Below are 16,485 nucleotides of genomic sequence, written 5' to 3'. Positions count from 1 at the left end.
TTTTTTTTTGCTTTCTCCCACGAGATGACTGCAGCCAATCCTGGCGGCCCTACTGGGAAATCCTACAACCGCCGTCAAGGAAATGGAATGCAAATGGCTAGCGATGAAATGTTTTTTTTTTGGTAAACTACCACATAGTTAGACGAAGCGGTCGAGCATGGTAATTTTCTCATATTCCCACAATGCTCCCCCTTTTGCTCTTACTCGCAGACACAAAACTCGCAATCGGCATTGTGGAAAACAGCCTCCCATAAATCTCCCCTACACACAAATCTCATCTCGGGGAAATGCGAGTCGCCCTATTAAAAGAGGAACCGGCGTCAGATGAATATCAGATGAATTTGCCCTATGAATAAAATTCCCAGGCCCTAGGTGATAATTACCTCGGGTTTATCAGCAAACTGCCATATTACTCTATTTTATATCTTACGAGGGCCAACGACCAGATGCCATTCTCGGGCACGCACGAACGGCGAGAGAGAGAGCGATGAAGTCCCCGCCCGTAAACCGACTGACAAACTTTAAGGCATCACCAAGAAACGGAACGTAAATAATCCATCCGTGTTTATGTCTAATTTGTGCACGCTGGCCCGCGGGCATTCCACTCGATACATGTCGATATTCATCCAAGGAAGAGGAAAACATTGGATTCCACGCACATGGAATTTATAGGGTACATCTTCCTATCTGGAGGCGCAGCCGAGTGTAGCAAAGTATACGTCCTGCTCTCCATAACGCATATTGTGCGCTGGAGTGAAGGTGAACACAGGCACATCTGTTAGCGCTAAAGACAACTCGATTCATAATACATAGTGTGGAGTCACTCTCCAGCTGGGACGGAAAGCAAATCCGCGTCTACGTACGGCCGAGACTTGACATTTCCGCTGCGTGTGTACTCTGGCCGACTCCCTCGGAAATGTCAGCGCACACCGACCCGCGCTAAACGTGTTAAGGGTCTCATGAAAGGAAAATGCGTCACACCGACTGAAGTCAATGCATTTAAAAATAAGAAAGAAATATAAAATTAATAATAAAAAAGGCTCATTTGTCATTGTAACATTCTTGTTGCATCTCCCTCCCCGGCCCGATGAATATTCATGAGCGGGTTAGCAATAAGCCACAGGTTAATGAGCGGTGGGAAATGGCTCGTTACACGCCCGAAGCAGCAAAAATATTCACACGCACGCCACTAGACGCTTAACCCACGTGAGTTATGTCACCATCAAACCTTTTTTTTTTTGGTATTCCTCGGAACATCAAACAGATGTCTATACGATATGATTAGAAAGCTCGGTCCCGAAATATGACCTCGGGGAGCAAGTGTACTAATATCCGATACAAAGTATCCGATACTTTATGAGGCCCATCGTTCTAATTGCATTTCAGTCTTCCTTAACTGGTGCTAAACAGATCTGCTCTATGATGGGCTGTGCAAGTATCTGAGCATGGATTCCTTCAATGTCTATTTTTAGCTGCAAATCTACCGAGGCCCTCGCTGCCTGCTTGGGAAAGAAACAGCAGGATCAGATTTTCTCTTAAAAGCAAATCATAAAACTGCCAGCGATATTGACTGGTGGAGGACCCTGCTTTTCTGAAGCTCAACACGAACGGGCACTTTTACGACTTTGTCCTAATCTTTTTTATTGCATTGTAAGTTAAAAATGTCCGCGTGGCTACTCCAGCGTCGCGGTAACGCGCATTAATATCCGCCCCTGTCTGGCGCCTCGTTTTTATGCCGAATAACAGATGCCATCGGAGTCAGGGCTCGCCAGCGCAGGCTTAGGTCGTGCCAAGCAAGAGCGGAAACAAGCTGGAAATGCAGATGGAGCCATCTTGTATCGGAGCGCGTATGGATTTAGCCTAGCTTAACGCGCACGGTGGGAATTGATGGGCTAAATACAAAACCAACAATAGAAAAAAACAAAATACAGGTTGTTTCAGTTATGAATCTCCCTCCTGTTAAGAGTTTTGGATGGATTACTTTTGGCATTCTTGAGTTCGGTACCTTTCCGCCTCCGCGAGGACCGCGGCGCAGGATAGTTAGCTTCCGGGGAATGGGCGGACTTGTGATAGTGGTCTTAAGGTGGCGGTGGTGAGTGGTGTCTGGCTGCCTGTCAAGGGGGTCGTCAATGCTCTCCTCAGTGCAACAATGTGGAGGGAGAGTCCTGTCGCGTCATAGAGCCTGTAGGGGAAAGAAAAAAAAAATCACATTGATAAAATAACAACATGTAACGTAATCAACGCTGATGTTTTTCTTGAGCGGCGTCGCTGTATTATTAGCCCGGCTTATCAAAGTGTCACATTTAAGCGCCTTCAAAAGCGTCGCGAGCCGAGTAGAAAAATAGTTACGGGAGTTATTGCGCTCGGAGAAGGGAGCCAAGGGAGGGAATTAAAGAAGTAGCTCAAAAGATTGATTTGCGTTGCATTCACTTGTGCGCTGTGTAATTGTCAGGTGGTAACTCAAACGTAATCTTTTGTTTTTGTCTTCGGCGGCGGGAGAGTCGAATGACACGAATTTAAGGACTTGAGACAAGCGAAAACTTACTGAATAATTGACTCATCTTGACTTGACAGGAATCACATGACAAAGTCTTCATTGTGATACCTTACTGATATTTTTTTCTCTCCTATTCTCTTTTAAATGCTTGACCGCTTATTAAACCTCCAAATTATGAGTGCCCAATTTGATTTCGATTGTATTTCCAGACAGCTCACATTTAGTCTTTCAGCGTCTGTAATTACTCTCACATTTTGTGAAACTTCAAAAAAAATTAAGCTACTGTACAATGAACATAATGGTCCATCGGCCTTGTGTTCGTTTGCAGCCGTCTGCTCGTCGGAATAAAGACAAGCTGCTTGCGGCTCGAGCCCGAGCCATCAATCACGTCCTACTTTATGAAATCAATTATCTGTTTTTGCCAAAACTAAATGGCTGAAACACGCCATGATTGGCAATTTGAGCTGGAAACATTTGCTCTTCACACTTTTTCACTGGCCAGGGGAGACTTGAGCAATCCTCCCCACTTAGTCCATCAATCCTCTCTCCAGAACATGAGGAGACAGCACTTTTTTATTCTCGGTGCATCTCCCTCTTGCCCCTCGCTAACACTCTAATGTCTTCCCCAAGTCCCCCAAATGGAGGGTGAGGTGCGCTGACTCGGCTCCCTCTAAAAGCAAGCTGGGAACAGAACCGGGTCTTTGTCTTGCCATCTCTCTCCATGTCTGGGGCGACCAAGCAGCTGTCTTCTTCGTGGTGATTCTGTTCAACGCGCAACTCGGATGTGCCCGCAATACCCAGAGGGATCAATTACACAAGTTGGTACCAACCCAAAACCTATACTGAAGGGGGAGCGTGGGGAGATCCCGTCAGGATCGTCTTCAATCGGTTCCACGGAGAGACCGAGATGCAGATGATAAATTTCTGCGTAAATATCCGAAAAGCAGACGGCCGGCCGGGTTATGCGTCGAAGTCCGCGGTCTTCACGTGAAGGGTCAAATACTCGCCTGGACCAGGTCGAGTCGACCTGTACTTCACTGTGGACGCATGATTATCTTCTGCTCCAGTTTGTTTCCACTCAAAGAGGTATTGAGCATCTTCTCTTTCCCCTGAGAGGTGAAAATGTCATGATTGCAGTCACGCCGCTGCTTCTCCGTTGATTCTGTTCTGTGCGGCGGAATCGGCAGCACTCGACAATGCTTAGCGGAAGGAAAATTGGGTATTGACTCGACCTGCCACTATGAGTTCCTAGCGTGGGACATTTCCAACAGTGGAAGGATTCATTTATATTTCCATCACTGAAGCAGCCAACTGTGATTCTCCCGTCTTTTCAAGGACAGCTTAGAAATGATTTTCTCCATTCTAACTTTCCGAGTTGACATTCAACAATGAACCTGTACTAACAAAGACGAGGTCAGAACCGTATTGAGTTGCTTTATTTACATACCGTACCGGTGTTGACGATTAAAGTGCTTACTTAGAGCCCACTTAGACGACAAAAATGAAAACAACTTAAGTAAGGTTGAATACTTTTTCTTTTCTGCCGCCACCGCAGGTTTTTCGTTGCGTTTTGTCTCGTCCCGATTGTTTGTCTTATTAGGCTGTCGGCAAAAATCCGCCGAATCACCTGCGGTGATTTTGCTTTTTCTCTTCTTAATGGCGCAATCACTCTGCCTCCATCTCACTGAGCACCCGGCGTCGCCCCCATGCAGCAGAAAGCGAGACAGACAAAAAGAGAGAGAGAGAGAGAGGCTTGTGTCGTTTCATCTGCCAGTCTGAAATCGTGGAGGGCACAATGCCGAGCATTCTCCGGGGAGAGTCTCACAAAGGCGAGGACGGAAGATGACGACTCAGATAGCATTTGCCAAAAGAGAGTGCTTTAGAATATAGGGAATAACAATCCATACTATAAATAAGGCTACATTAAATTCTAGTCCCAAAAAATTCTATGACCCGTAGCATTTCCAAGATTGCCTCTGTTTGATGTTTGTCCTTTTCGTCAGTCAATGCAGGTGAAAGTAACCTCGTTCAAAGCCTTACTGTCAGGGTCCATGTGCGGGTATCAATCTTCATGTTGAACCACGATCAATATTGTGGTTTTATTGAGAGGCCCGACACAAAGCAGCTTGAGACTAAGATGAATGAAGGGGTGACGGGTGGGAGGGGGGGGCGGAGCCTGACGTGAAAGAAACAAATGCACGCAAGCTATTATTTAACAGATAGAGAATATGTTTGGTCAATCAAGACACGCAAACTGCTTCCTGACATTTATCCAAAATAGCCCTTTATAGGGCTTGGGGGGCTGAGTCAGATCGGCTTCGTCATACGACCCCCCTCAGGGACGAGCCCGCTTGTCCGCATTGATGTTTTCACACAAACACCTGACGGACAGGTCGGACATGCTCAGCGGAGCGTGCACGAGGCGCATTCAGCCTCCGGCAGCGTCCACATACGGGGCCAGTGTGGGCTTATAGTCGGAAAAGGCCTCGGGGAAAAGGGCATTTGTTCAAATGAAGTAAATGCTTTTGCATGTTATTGTATCAAAGAGTCTGAAAGAAACACGGCAGTGGATAATTTTTTTTTCTCCCCCCCCCTCGTCTGAAACTTAGCTTTGATGCCCTTTTAATGGGTAGTTGGGGAAAAATCAAACATTCACCCGACTTTCCCCGTCGTCCGTTCGTCCCTGACACGGATTCATATTTTGAAAGGAATTTTAAACGGTGACCCATGACTGCTTGCTGCCAACTACTAAAATCCCTGACAGCGAAAGCCGCTTAAACATTCACGGCCAACTGGGGACAGTCGAGTACGCGCGGCCGTCCGGCCGCTTGACGAGCTGTCGGCGGGCTTAAAGCGGCCAATGAGCCGAGCGGGAAATACCTGTCATCCCCCCCGATGACTGACGTCTTCGAGCGGGATATGAAAAGTACAAGTAGGCCGAAACGTATCTGCGCGCTAGCGTTTCCGTACTCGCGTGCGGACTCTGTCAAATATAAAAAATGGACGCAGATATGTGCGGGGCTATCTTTGCCTGCCCGGATAACAAACGACTTTGTTGGCGAAACATCGGGCGGCTGTCACCCCGGCCGACGGCAATCAGGTACATTCGTGGTCGGAGCTAACTCTCAGCGGTGCGGCGTAAACAAGTGAGTCACTTGATGACTAAATTATGATTTAATGATGTCCCGGCGGGCCTCGGCCTTCGCCCGTTCCACCTTTGTAGATAAGCTAGCCAGCTAGCGTTTCCGTGTGAAAGAAGTGGAAAAAGAACGGAATATTTTCCCATCGGCATGTGTGAATTTTCCATATATTGACAAGAAAAGTTCCTCCCACTTTCTTCACGACTCGTCATTATCCCGAAAGGTGTCCTGCGTCGTCGCTCACGCGATCATTGTTCAATCGCAAACATTTCTGCCACAGCGGGTAATTTCACCACGGGAAGGAAATTACACGTGGCGACGAATAAGAACCCAGATGAGGATAATCGGAGCATTTTAGTAAGCAAAGCCGCAAATCGTATGGCCTCAAATGTAAGAAAAGCCAGAACCTTAATTATGGTTGGAAAGGAATAAGAGGAAGCATTTGAAGGGATTTGATTTGGAAGACGGGGGCGGTCTGAGCTTACCGTAGTTGTCTTGACTCGGCCTCCGGGCTGCGTACAAGTCCAGCCGGATTTATTGACTAACAGGTCGCAGCCTTCGTCGTCCAAACACGGCACCATCTCGCACCACTGCTTTTTCCGAACAATGGCGGCTGTGGAGAAAATAGAAAGAACGATTGAAGTGGAGGGGGGGGGGGGAGCGAGACAGAGTAAGATTAGCATAGAGAGAAAAGCGGAGGGATGCGTAAGGGTTGAACATGATGGAAAAATGATGGGAAGGGCGAGATAGAGGATGGGAAATACTTGAAAATAAACATACCACTGTAAACGTCGGCGGGGGGTTGCGACGATTGGACGAGATGAAGAGCAATGAAGCGCGCACACAATTGAAAGATATGAAATGAGGGGCTGACAGTGAGAGATGAGGCCAAGATGGCCGCAATCAGACAGAAGGAGAGCTCAATGCATTCAATAGAAAGACAACAAATAACAGAGCTGCACACCAAATTGAGCAATTTAAGCGTCATTATGCCATTCCTGTAGTTCGGCCGCACATTGTGGAAATTATAACCTGCTCCAAATTTGTGCAAGAAAAATTGTACGGTCGTCTATGGTAGATGAAATGAGAAATATATGATTTTTTTGTATTTTATTTTGGGGCACATAATATGAATTAAAGAAATTCCTTAAAAGTTCAAAATGTCGCTGCACAAACGGCAAAAAGCACATCAGCCCTTTTGAAACCTTTTTTCAAAACATTCAAAAAAACAAAACAAGCTAAGAGCACTTTGAAGTCAAAAAGACAAGGACAAACATCTTTTCTTAGCGCCGCACAAAAGCACCACCGCGTCTAATGGCAAATTTGAGCGGAGAAAAGGATGAATTGAAAGTGAAATTGGACGTCATGAACTAAGATCCGCTTTTATACTTCATTTTAACACCCCGCAGAGATGGCAAAAAAAAAGTCGAGCAATAGCCGCACATCCAAAATAAAGCCCGAGTAGCCTTAATTGCTCCTGTTGGCAACTTTAAAGGTGCTGGGGAAAAAAAAACAAAGTGTGATGAGTGATTCACTCTGGCACACTGACACGGAAGAGCAGTTTGAATCATTTGAAAAAAAGCGATCGATCCATTCAGTGCCGCGGGGGGCAACCGACACCGATGTCGTGCTGGGCGCTTATGTGTTCTCACTCAGTTGCTTTTTTTTTTCCCCCCCACCAGGCGGTTGCCATGGCTACGCACCCGTGTAATGACAAACTAGATAAGTGATTCGAGGAAGTGAATATTGAACGGAAATGCTGTGAAATATTTAAATTTGGAAATATTTAGTGAACAAAGTAGTTTACAATAGCACAGCCGGAAATTTAGCAATTTGCTCTGCGGTGCCCTAAAAGAAGGTTTCATATTATTAAAGCTTCCGTCGGGGCGTTTATCTCCCCACCAAATGGTCGCTCACATTCGTGTCAACAGCCAGCATCTTGGCCTAATAAATTCCGTCTCATCCCATGCCCAGGCGGTGAAAGATGGGCCGTGCGCAAAGGGGAAGGTGAGGGAGGGGGGGGCAGACAGATCTGATCTCGCGTGATGTATGCGGCGCTCCGCTCCAAGATGAAGCGTTTTGATAATTAGAAAGGGGGCAGATTGGTTGTGACCCAAGCAGGTGAGCAACATCTTTGTTTGGGATCGCGCCTTGATTTGCGATAAAGCTGTTTTGAGTTACGACCATCGTCATAAAATATATTACACTTGTATCTCAAGGTGTTACTGAGAGTCATGATAGGCTAGGCTAAGCTAGCACATGTGCTATGATGCACTCCTGAGGGAATCACATTTTTCTACCAAGTCCATTTAAATAATGCGCCATATCCGCAACACCTCTCTATGCATGGGGGAAAAAAAAAAAGTCACACCGTCGAGATGACTACAAGGCAATATTTGCATGTATGCGTTTATTGAAGCCATGATTGCTTCAAGGTTGCAGTTTCTGCCACTCGTATTGGTTAGCGCAGAGCAGCAGCATCAAATCAACATTATTCATCATTCCCCTCCTGCGATGAGCTGCTTGTAAATTGGAGCTGGCGCATACAAATAAGCATCCTTGTGTGTGTGTGTGTGTGTTTTCTTCTCCTCACTCTTCATCAATTCACTCCCGCACACCTCCTCCCCCTCCTCTTCTTCCTCCTCGCTAATGCGCCGCCATGTTGCTCAAACTCAGACGAGTCAAATAACCTTTTAAGCCAATTCACTGTGTCTTCATTTCACCTGAAGTGCGATGAATCTGCCAGGATTTTTTTTTTTTTTTCTTCTCTTCCCGGGCTCCTCATCCTACTGTAAGAGTAAAATGTCCCAGCGGTACATGCAAGCAAGCAGAAGCAGAAGCACACAAAAGAGGCGCCTGCTCCCTCCCATCATTCTCCTTTTATTGGTTGAAAATTGGCAATTTATTCGCACTCGGCTCTGCTTGAGCAAGTGATAAACATCAACAAACCATATGGAGAATCCAGAATATTTTGCATGGACTCTTCTGACTGGGCAGGCAGCACCGATGCTAACCGACGGATGTCGTCTTCAGTCTTCCCGAACTGTTTTGATTCCATTCCTCCAAAGTTTTCTGTCACACGATCAACTTTTTTAACTGGCATTACTTGTTCAAGTTAAATTTTAGCCCGAGCCAATCTAAACCGAAAAAATATCACTATTTGTCGTAAATAGATCATTTTCAGCCCGATTGAGTGAAATCAGATAATTCCCTGCGGCGCAGATTTGTGCTGTAGCGGCGCAGATTTATCATACCGTCCAAAAGTTTTTTTTTTTTTTTTTTCCCGCCTGGCAAGGACAAGGCAAAGTCGTCGGCAAGTCGTTCCTCACGCTTCCTTCTTCGCAGTCAACAAGGGAGGCGCTAACTTCATTTCACGCCAACGACAAAGACCAATAAAGAGCGGGAGAGAACAAGGAGTCTCGGTACACGGGGTACGCACGGTTCGATTTTTGGCTTATTATTTTGCTATTTTTTTTTTTTGGGGCGACGCCATTGTGGTTTGGTAACCGGCAGTTTGTGTGGCGTGACATTGCTTCAGGCAGGTGTTTATTTTCCTTCCACCCGTGCGTATGTGCGCGGTGACCATCAGGTAGCGGCGATATCGTTCCGTTGCAGATGCGCGCTGACATTTCCACACAGCTGAGCGACAACACTAACCCCCCTGATTTGTTGACGGGCGCATTTTGCGCACACGCGAAGCGGAGGCCCGGCGGCTCGGTGAGCCAGAGGAGGAAATGTCAGCGTGAACAAGCACATGTGGGAAATGAGATCATTTAACACCAGTGTCTGCAGAGACGGCGCCGCATCAGCACCGAGTGGTGCACTCTTGACATGGCGCTTTCGGATCTACGGGCCATGTAATAGCAACCTCGTCGGACATGTCGCTACATATTCCACCGTGGAAATTATAATGGATATAAAAGTGCATTTTTGTAAAGAAAACGATGAATAAAATTAATAAAATAAAATAAAACCTATCCCTAAACCTAACCCTAAACCTATCCCTAAACCTAACCCTATCCCTAAACCTATCCCTAAACCTAACCCTAAACCTATCCCTAAACCTAACCCTAACCCTAAACCTACAACGAAACGTAAAACGAAACTAAATCGAGACTCAATCTGTTTGATTTGGCATCAAACGCATCGTGCGACGGCGATCCCATGATGCGTGCGACGGTAATGAAGGGGACTCATTTGAAGATGATGGCAAATGACACGCTGACATACTTAAGGTTGAACGAAAACATCATTCTCCGTCGTCGCCCGGAGGCCTAATGATTCGCCGATGATGGACGTACTCGTGGAGGATTTTGCTGGCACGTGTCTCTGCCTTTCAAGAGTTTGCCTCCCTAATATTGTCCGCTTAGCCTTCTCCACCTCTACATCCAAACTAATCCGCCTTAAATTATGCATAACCTTTACTTGGCTGAGGCCCGTCCACCGATAAATCTGTTTATTCCCTTTTTCCCCACCCTTATAAATTGTGCTAAACAAATTCCAATTAAGTGAAACTGCAATACGGCGTGAATGGTAATTTGCCGGAGAACCGTCCCCAAAGACGATAAGACCACAATCATCTGTGTTTATATCCAAGGCAGCTTATGGCAGGTTTTGCTGAAAATATCTTTAGTGCTTGTTATCGGGTCAGCGCTCCGCGCGGTACCTGTTCCTGTACTCCATTACTTCGATTGATTTCTTTCTTAGACTTTTCACATGACATTTCTAAGGGAATTGCACTTGTCTCCTATCAACAATGAATGATAGCAGAGGGCAGAACCCAATCACCCAATCTGGACCCGGACAAGTCAGTCCCAAAACCTCTCGTGACCGATAACCGAAGCAGAGTTATATATTTAGAGTAATGACGGGGCGAACACCTTTCCTCGTCCGAACCGTGACCTCCTCTCCGTCCTTTGCCTCCATCGTGTTTTCTCGTAGCAGGAAGCCATCTATTTCGCACTCCTCCGCCAGAAAAAGTGCAGCGTAACCCATCAAAATCTCCCTGCGTGATTGATTTTTATGGTCTTTTAAAAAAAAAACCACACGAAAACTCAATGCCAAAACTTTTCCACTTATGCTTTTGATGCATTGGACAGGACTGAAATTGCTCAGTGCTTGTTTTGGTCGGCGGGGGAACGAGGTAGAATCGACTATATCATCCCAAAAAGTCGATGTAATACGAATACCCCGTCATTGGTAACCGTCTGAACTCAGCATCGTCTTCCTGGTATATTCCCGCGTCTTGTGGACCGCACTTTTTTGTAGCGTGGCCGACTTGTGGAGGCTGACATTTCAAAGGATCAGCGTGGATCGATAGCAAAGGTCAGGAAAACAAGAACCCCACGTTTGTTGCCACGGAAGCTTCGCCCACGGTTCTCCGTCGTCGCTGTCTAAGCGGGTTTTTAAGTTTTAGTTGGCGAGCTCGAGGTAAACAATGTTGTCAGTTGGCAAGGCAGCTATTCTGAGGTCCGTCATGTGCACTGAAGGGGAGGGGGGAGGGGTGGGGGGGCAATCTGAACCCTGGATTGTAAACAACAAAATCGATAGCTCATTTGTCATTAACGTTGGAAGGAAGCAGCTTTTGGGAGAGATGCACTTTTCCCAATCCAAATGAACCAATCATTCTTTGTTCTCCCTCGGGGTGGGGGTGAGGAAGTCTCCAGTTTTCCATTCCTTGCCAGCATTTTTAATCAACCTCGCTTGGCTCATCCCTCAATTTTTTATTCAATCACCTCCATATAGCAAAATATAAGGAGTTAAATTTCCTAATTCAAGAATTTTGGTATTTTTTTACCAGCTTCGACAAAGTGCCGGTGGGTTTTGCGAGCGCTTTTTCTTGTCCTTTCCGGCTTTTTCATTGACACATCTGTAGTGAAAGGAAGGAGTGGGTGTCGAGTGGGAGGGGGAGGGGGTGAGCGCTTTCTGCGGTTCTGCACTGATGCTGTTTTGTAGTTAAGTGGAAGAAGGGCCCGAATGTTTCTGCCACATGGCCGCTGATGCTGAACGGCGCTGGCAGGTGGATTATACCTTGTGCCGCTCTGTCCCCGGACAAATTTACAGGTAGCCCCCCAAACACGGCTCACGGGAGGGTTGGCCCATCTTCCCGTTTTATTCTGTGTTCCATTTTTTTTTTTCTGAACTTTTAATGCACACCAACTGCCGGTCAGAGCCAAAAGTCTGATAATAATCCATGTTTTTGTAATGCGTACCGACGCCAGTGAAAAGGTAAAGTGGGGGAACAAGTAGTGTTGATGGTTTTTGTTTTTTTTTCCCCCCAGCGTAGATGAATGGCAGATAAGCGGCCACTCAGAGTGAATCAGCCAAACTCGAGCGTTTCTGAGTGGCCAAGTGCTATTTTAGGGCGCACAAAAGCAGAGCCGTGAGGGACCAACAGCCATTAGTCGAAGGAAGAGACTTTCAGGGTCGTGATAAATATGCCGGTTTAAAAACATGCACGTTTTAAAAATAGCAGCGTCTGACTAGAAATGCGGAGCGAGGCATTATAACATAACTGGTGGGAATCCCAAATTATTACTTTTTTTCTTTCTGGCAAACCGGATTATAAGATGTCGTCTCAACGGACGGGTCGTCTTTTTGGAAATTTCCATCATCGGATTAGGAGGCGCATTGCTGCACGTTAAGGGAAACAAAACATTTGTTTTGGGGGGAACTTTTATCTTCAATCCGATATTTGTCCGTCGTTTTTTAATTGTGCCTGATTTGCTTGCACTTATAACAACTCTAGCTCACCTTCCCTCGCTTTCAGCCACACACGGAATAAACTCTCCTTCCTCCGACGCTATAAGTCAGGCCTCTGGTGGCCTGCTCCCCGCGGGCTCGGTGTAACCGCCCGTATTGACTTTGTCCTGTCTCGGGAGATGGCGGCGTCTCCCGCGGGACCGCCGCTCTCTATGCACATCTCACAAAAATGAGTCCTCACTCTACCTCACACATTTTTGTAAAACCAATGTGCATTGTGTTTGTGTTGTGTGCCGCAATTCTCCCGAGGACCTTCACTTTATTATTTTGATTTCCAAACACCTGTCGAGTCCTCGGGGAAAAGCGTAAAAAAGACAATCCCGACGAGAAAATGGAGTCGAAAACTATCCGACACATTTGAGCCACCTTTGCCCCTTTTCAAAGTGCCCGCACCTTTGTGTTGTTCCTCGCCTGACGAAACCTCTGGCCTCACTTTAGCCTGCCAGAGATTTGCAGGAATCCAAACACACACAACCTGACGTGAACCTTCACCCCCGCACGTCTTAACATCTATCAGTTCCTCCGGCGCCCTCGCATCATTCCGGCCGACTCCCGTTCCGACGAAACCATTCGTTCGGCGTCGCCTCCGACCAAATTTCAAACGGCCGTGCCGCCATGACATGTTGACACCGGCGTCTCCGGTAAATAGCTCGGCTCACCTCCGCGAGTGTATTATTAATAGAGAAGGACACAAAGTTAATCTGATGAAGTGAGATGGAGAGGCAAGAAGAGGGAGAGAGGGCGAGCGAGCCGACTGCATTAGAGCACGTGTGATTTATTCGCCCCTCTAGGTGAAGGAGACCCCATTTGTATTCATTTGCCTTTTTATTTTTATCCCGGATTCATCTGGCCTTCACGTGCCTGTCGCCACCACGCTAATATTATTTTGGCCATGTGCGGCTCCATAACAGGCTCTTATAAAAATTGCCCCAGTGCGGCCGCAAGATGCACGGGAGGAGAGGGGAGGGAGGGGTGCTGGGTTTATTTTATATCATTCATCTGATTTGATTCTTTTTTTTTTTTTTACGGGAAGATTAAAAGTCTCCCAGGGACAAGACGGTGAGAAAGGTGGAGATAATGATGCCTGTCCTCCTATAGAAACGGCGAGATGGGGGCACGCAAACACAAATGCGCAGGCACACTTTTTTTTGTTTTTTTCTTTACAAGCACTCAACAGACGGCCTGGCCTTTTTTTTTTTCTTTCCTTTTAAGGCTGTCAAGGTGAGCCAGTGGTGCTCCAAGCCAAGGGCAAAGACAACAGTGACCACCAAGCTCCTTTTTGCAGAACAATTAGATGGAAGTGGTTGTGTTGTGTAAGAGCGCACTCAAATAGAGGTAGAGGAAAATAAATAAATAAATAAATAAATAAATAACTCTTAAATTAATTTTTGCTGCACTCTTGATGCTAACCTATGCAAAAAAATGGGAGCAAATAATAAACAAAGGAAATAACAATTAATAGGTAAATAAATAAGTAAATAATCTTAGATTCATTTTTGCTGCACTCTTGATGCTAAGCTACGCTAAAAAAAAAAAAATGGGGGTACGATTAATCTCCAGCAAGAGAGCAAAAGCACATATTTCCCTCAATGGCAAATGATTGTTTTTGAACATGTGATGATTTTTTCTCCTAACAGGATGTGAGCATGTTTTTTAATGAACCCTCTTTCTCTCTCTCTCTCAGAGTTCTGCTCGCCATCCGTCCACCCGAGTGCACCCAGCTGCGCAGCAATTACAGGTGGGTTCGCAGACGTGCACAATAACCAGACGCATGCATTATTGAACCAAGCCGCTCCGACACGGAATTGCTAAGCCGACCAATAAAGGCAAATTACCAAAGACAAAAAAAAAAAAAAACGCGGCGGCGCCATCCGGAGCCCCGATGACAAAACGGCATTGCGGTAATGAACAACATCATTTCTTAAAATGGGAGGGGAAGCGCAAGGTTGCGTCCATCAACTCGCGGGTAAAAGCAAGGAGGGAAGAGACGGAACACAACATTGACTACCTAATTATGCATTTTATCATTTCAGTCACAATAGAGTGCCTCCTTTTTTTTTTTTTTTGCCCCTGTGCAGCAGTGCGGCTGTTGCTCTGCTGCTTCTTTAATAACATAGATAAAGAAAAATCACTGGCACGCTTTATTTAGCTTCAAGCGCATTACTTCCCGTCTACGGCGTAACGTGTGTAACAACCGCGCTAGCATGAAAATTAGCCGCCGCGCGCCTAATGGTACGTCACGAGGCAATGGGCCGCAAATTTTGTACGAAATTGTCTAATTGGTTTAAAAATGATTATTTGTTATTTATACTTTGGAAATAAACACATTTGCTCATATTTACTCTCATAGTTTAGCCGTAGCGAGAGAACAGTAGCTTCATAATTTTTTATTGCGTTGTGACAGAATGAACAGGTGAGCGAGTGAACCCTCGGCATCGCGGTGGAATCCGATTGCGGCGAGCGGAACTTGACAGACGATTGGCCGGCCGTATCCCGCCTTCCGTAGCAATAAAAGTCCATTTGCGGTCCCGCGGGGTCGCCGCTCCTCGCTGCGTCACGGGACACCGCCAAGACACGAAAGATGGAATTACTGGAGAACAAGCTGTCTTGTCGCATATTGCAGCCAGAAGGGGAAACGTTTCGATGTGTGCACGGCGCGCTGAGTCAAGTCTTAGATGCGATCCGATGACAAGCTAATGGTGGAATTATGATAAGAAAATGAGGCCTCCCCGTCCATATAAACGATCTGGAAGTATCGAACCGCCATGACAGATTTGACGTCTTACATATTCACACTAGCGCAATCCATAATCTGTAACGACGGCGTGCGTGTCACTGTTCATTTGTTCAATTCAGACAATCGATCATTTTTTTTTGGGACAGAAATGGGCCGCTACGTGTCGACGTGTTAGCGTCAATTTCAAGGTACACCGCCTTGCGATAAGAAGAATATTGTCAGGCATCGCCATGGCAACCGCAGATTATCTACTTTAGCCCACGACAATGTACGCCGTTGGAGTCGGGCATTATCGTTACAATCTTTGTCACTTCACAGAAAGGGGGGAAAAAATAGTCTTAGTTTGAAAGAAGGGAGCAGGCAAGGTGAACTCGCACTGAAGAAAAAAAACAAATTTGCTTCCCAATCTTGACACCATCCAGCCCTTCCCCGCTTCAACCCTGAGGCGCCCGCACGAGCAGTAATTATTAATTAATTGTTTTTCGCTCGTGGTCGGCCGGCCGGGCGAGCGGACAGACGCGGCCCCTCGGATGTGTGCTCACAGCAGGGGAACTGTTCACTTCCAATTAGACCGGCAAGGTGGAGAGCACGGCCCATCAAACACTCAAGTGCTAGTGAGCCGACTTCTGGGAAACAGGGAGCGCTTCGGCCTCATCACCTTACTTGACAGGCTTCGTTTCCGACAAAGAATTGCACTCAGCTCGAAGAATAAACGTGCCGGCGATGAAACGAGGACCGCGGCGTCGCTCGTTTAGACGGCACGCGGAGGCTTCGGGAACGACGGCGCCGTCAAGAAGCCCGGAAAGAACGGCAAATTGTCCACGGGAATATTTAGCCGGCTTTGTTCCCCGTTCAAGATGGATTAATGAAAATAAAAGACACGCGGGCGGCAATGTGCGCCACCGCGGGGCATCAATAACCCCGTGATGTCACCCAGCACCTGCGTCCACTTCATCACCTGGTAAATTTATGCCGGCCGAGACGGGAAGGATATCGGAGTAATGCAAGTTCCTTAAAAGGCTGTAAAATGTCGTTCAGTATAGTTAGTCAGTATGCGCGTATAATTATTATTATTTTATTTTATTTATAATCATTTATTTTTATTATGTTTATATTAGAATTACAAAAAATGGTCATCACCGATTGGATGAATCCATCAAATGATGACGGAATTAACTGGCCGATTATAGCGTTCGGCAGAGAGGCGTCGTTAACATCGGGAAAGTTACAATAAACGCCGCCGCCTTATTTCTATGCTAATATGCGCCGCGCAGCTTCTCAGCCTATAGGGGGCGGGGCGGGGGACACAAGCATCCTTTTGTTGCATTTTCATGCTTGTCATAATCCAA

The 16,485-nt window shown here is 46.4% G+C and overlaps 1 protein-coding gene and 1 long non-coding RNA gene across 11 annotated transcripts in view; one reads left to right on the top strand and one right to left on the bottom strand.

The window, feature by feature from the left end:
- The window catches only part of LOC125992383 (uncharacterized), a 155,856-nt gene that overhangs the window by 63,190 nt on the left and 76,181 nt on the right, over window positions 1-16,485 (top strand). For all 9 annotated transcript variants that reach the window (XR_011086221.1, XR_011086216.1, XR_011086218.1 and 6 more), the window contains exon 7: window positions 14,084-14,137. This is a non-coding gene — a long non-coding RNA (uncharacterized lncRNA). The remainder of the gene's footprint in view (window positions 1-14,083; window positions 14,138-16,485) is intronic.
- The window catches only part of tafa5a (TAFA chemokine like family member 5a), a 61,520-nt gene that overhangs the window by 2,951 nt on the left and 42,084 nt on the right, over window positions 1-16,485 (bottom strand). For both annotated transcript variants that reach the window (XM_049761345.1, XM_049761346.2), the window contains exons 3-4: window positions 6,123-6,250; window positions 2,006-2,182 (exon numbers count right to left, since the gene is read on the bottom strand). In XM_049761345.1, coding sequence (XP_049617302.1) covers window positions 2,174-2,182; window positions 6,123-6,250 — 137 coding nt within the window. In that variant the 3' untranslated portion in view covers window positions 2,006-2,173. The remainder of the gene's footprint in view (window positions 1-2,005; window positions 2,183-6,122; window positions 6,251-16,485) is intronic.

The sequence above is a fragment of the Syngnathus scovelli genome, chromosome 22 (genome assembly GCF_024217435.2).
Source record: "Syngnathus scovelli strain Florida chromosome 22, RoL_Ssco_1.2, whole genome shotgun sequence".
NCBI classification, from domain to species: Eukaryota; Metazoa; Chordata; class Actinopteri; order Syngnathiformes; family Syngnathidae; genus Syngnathus; species Syngnathus scovelli.
Note: the sequence above shows the minus strand (reverse complement) of the source record. Positions and strands in the feature narration are given on the sequence as shown.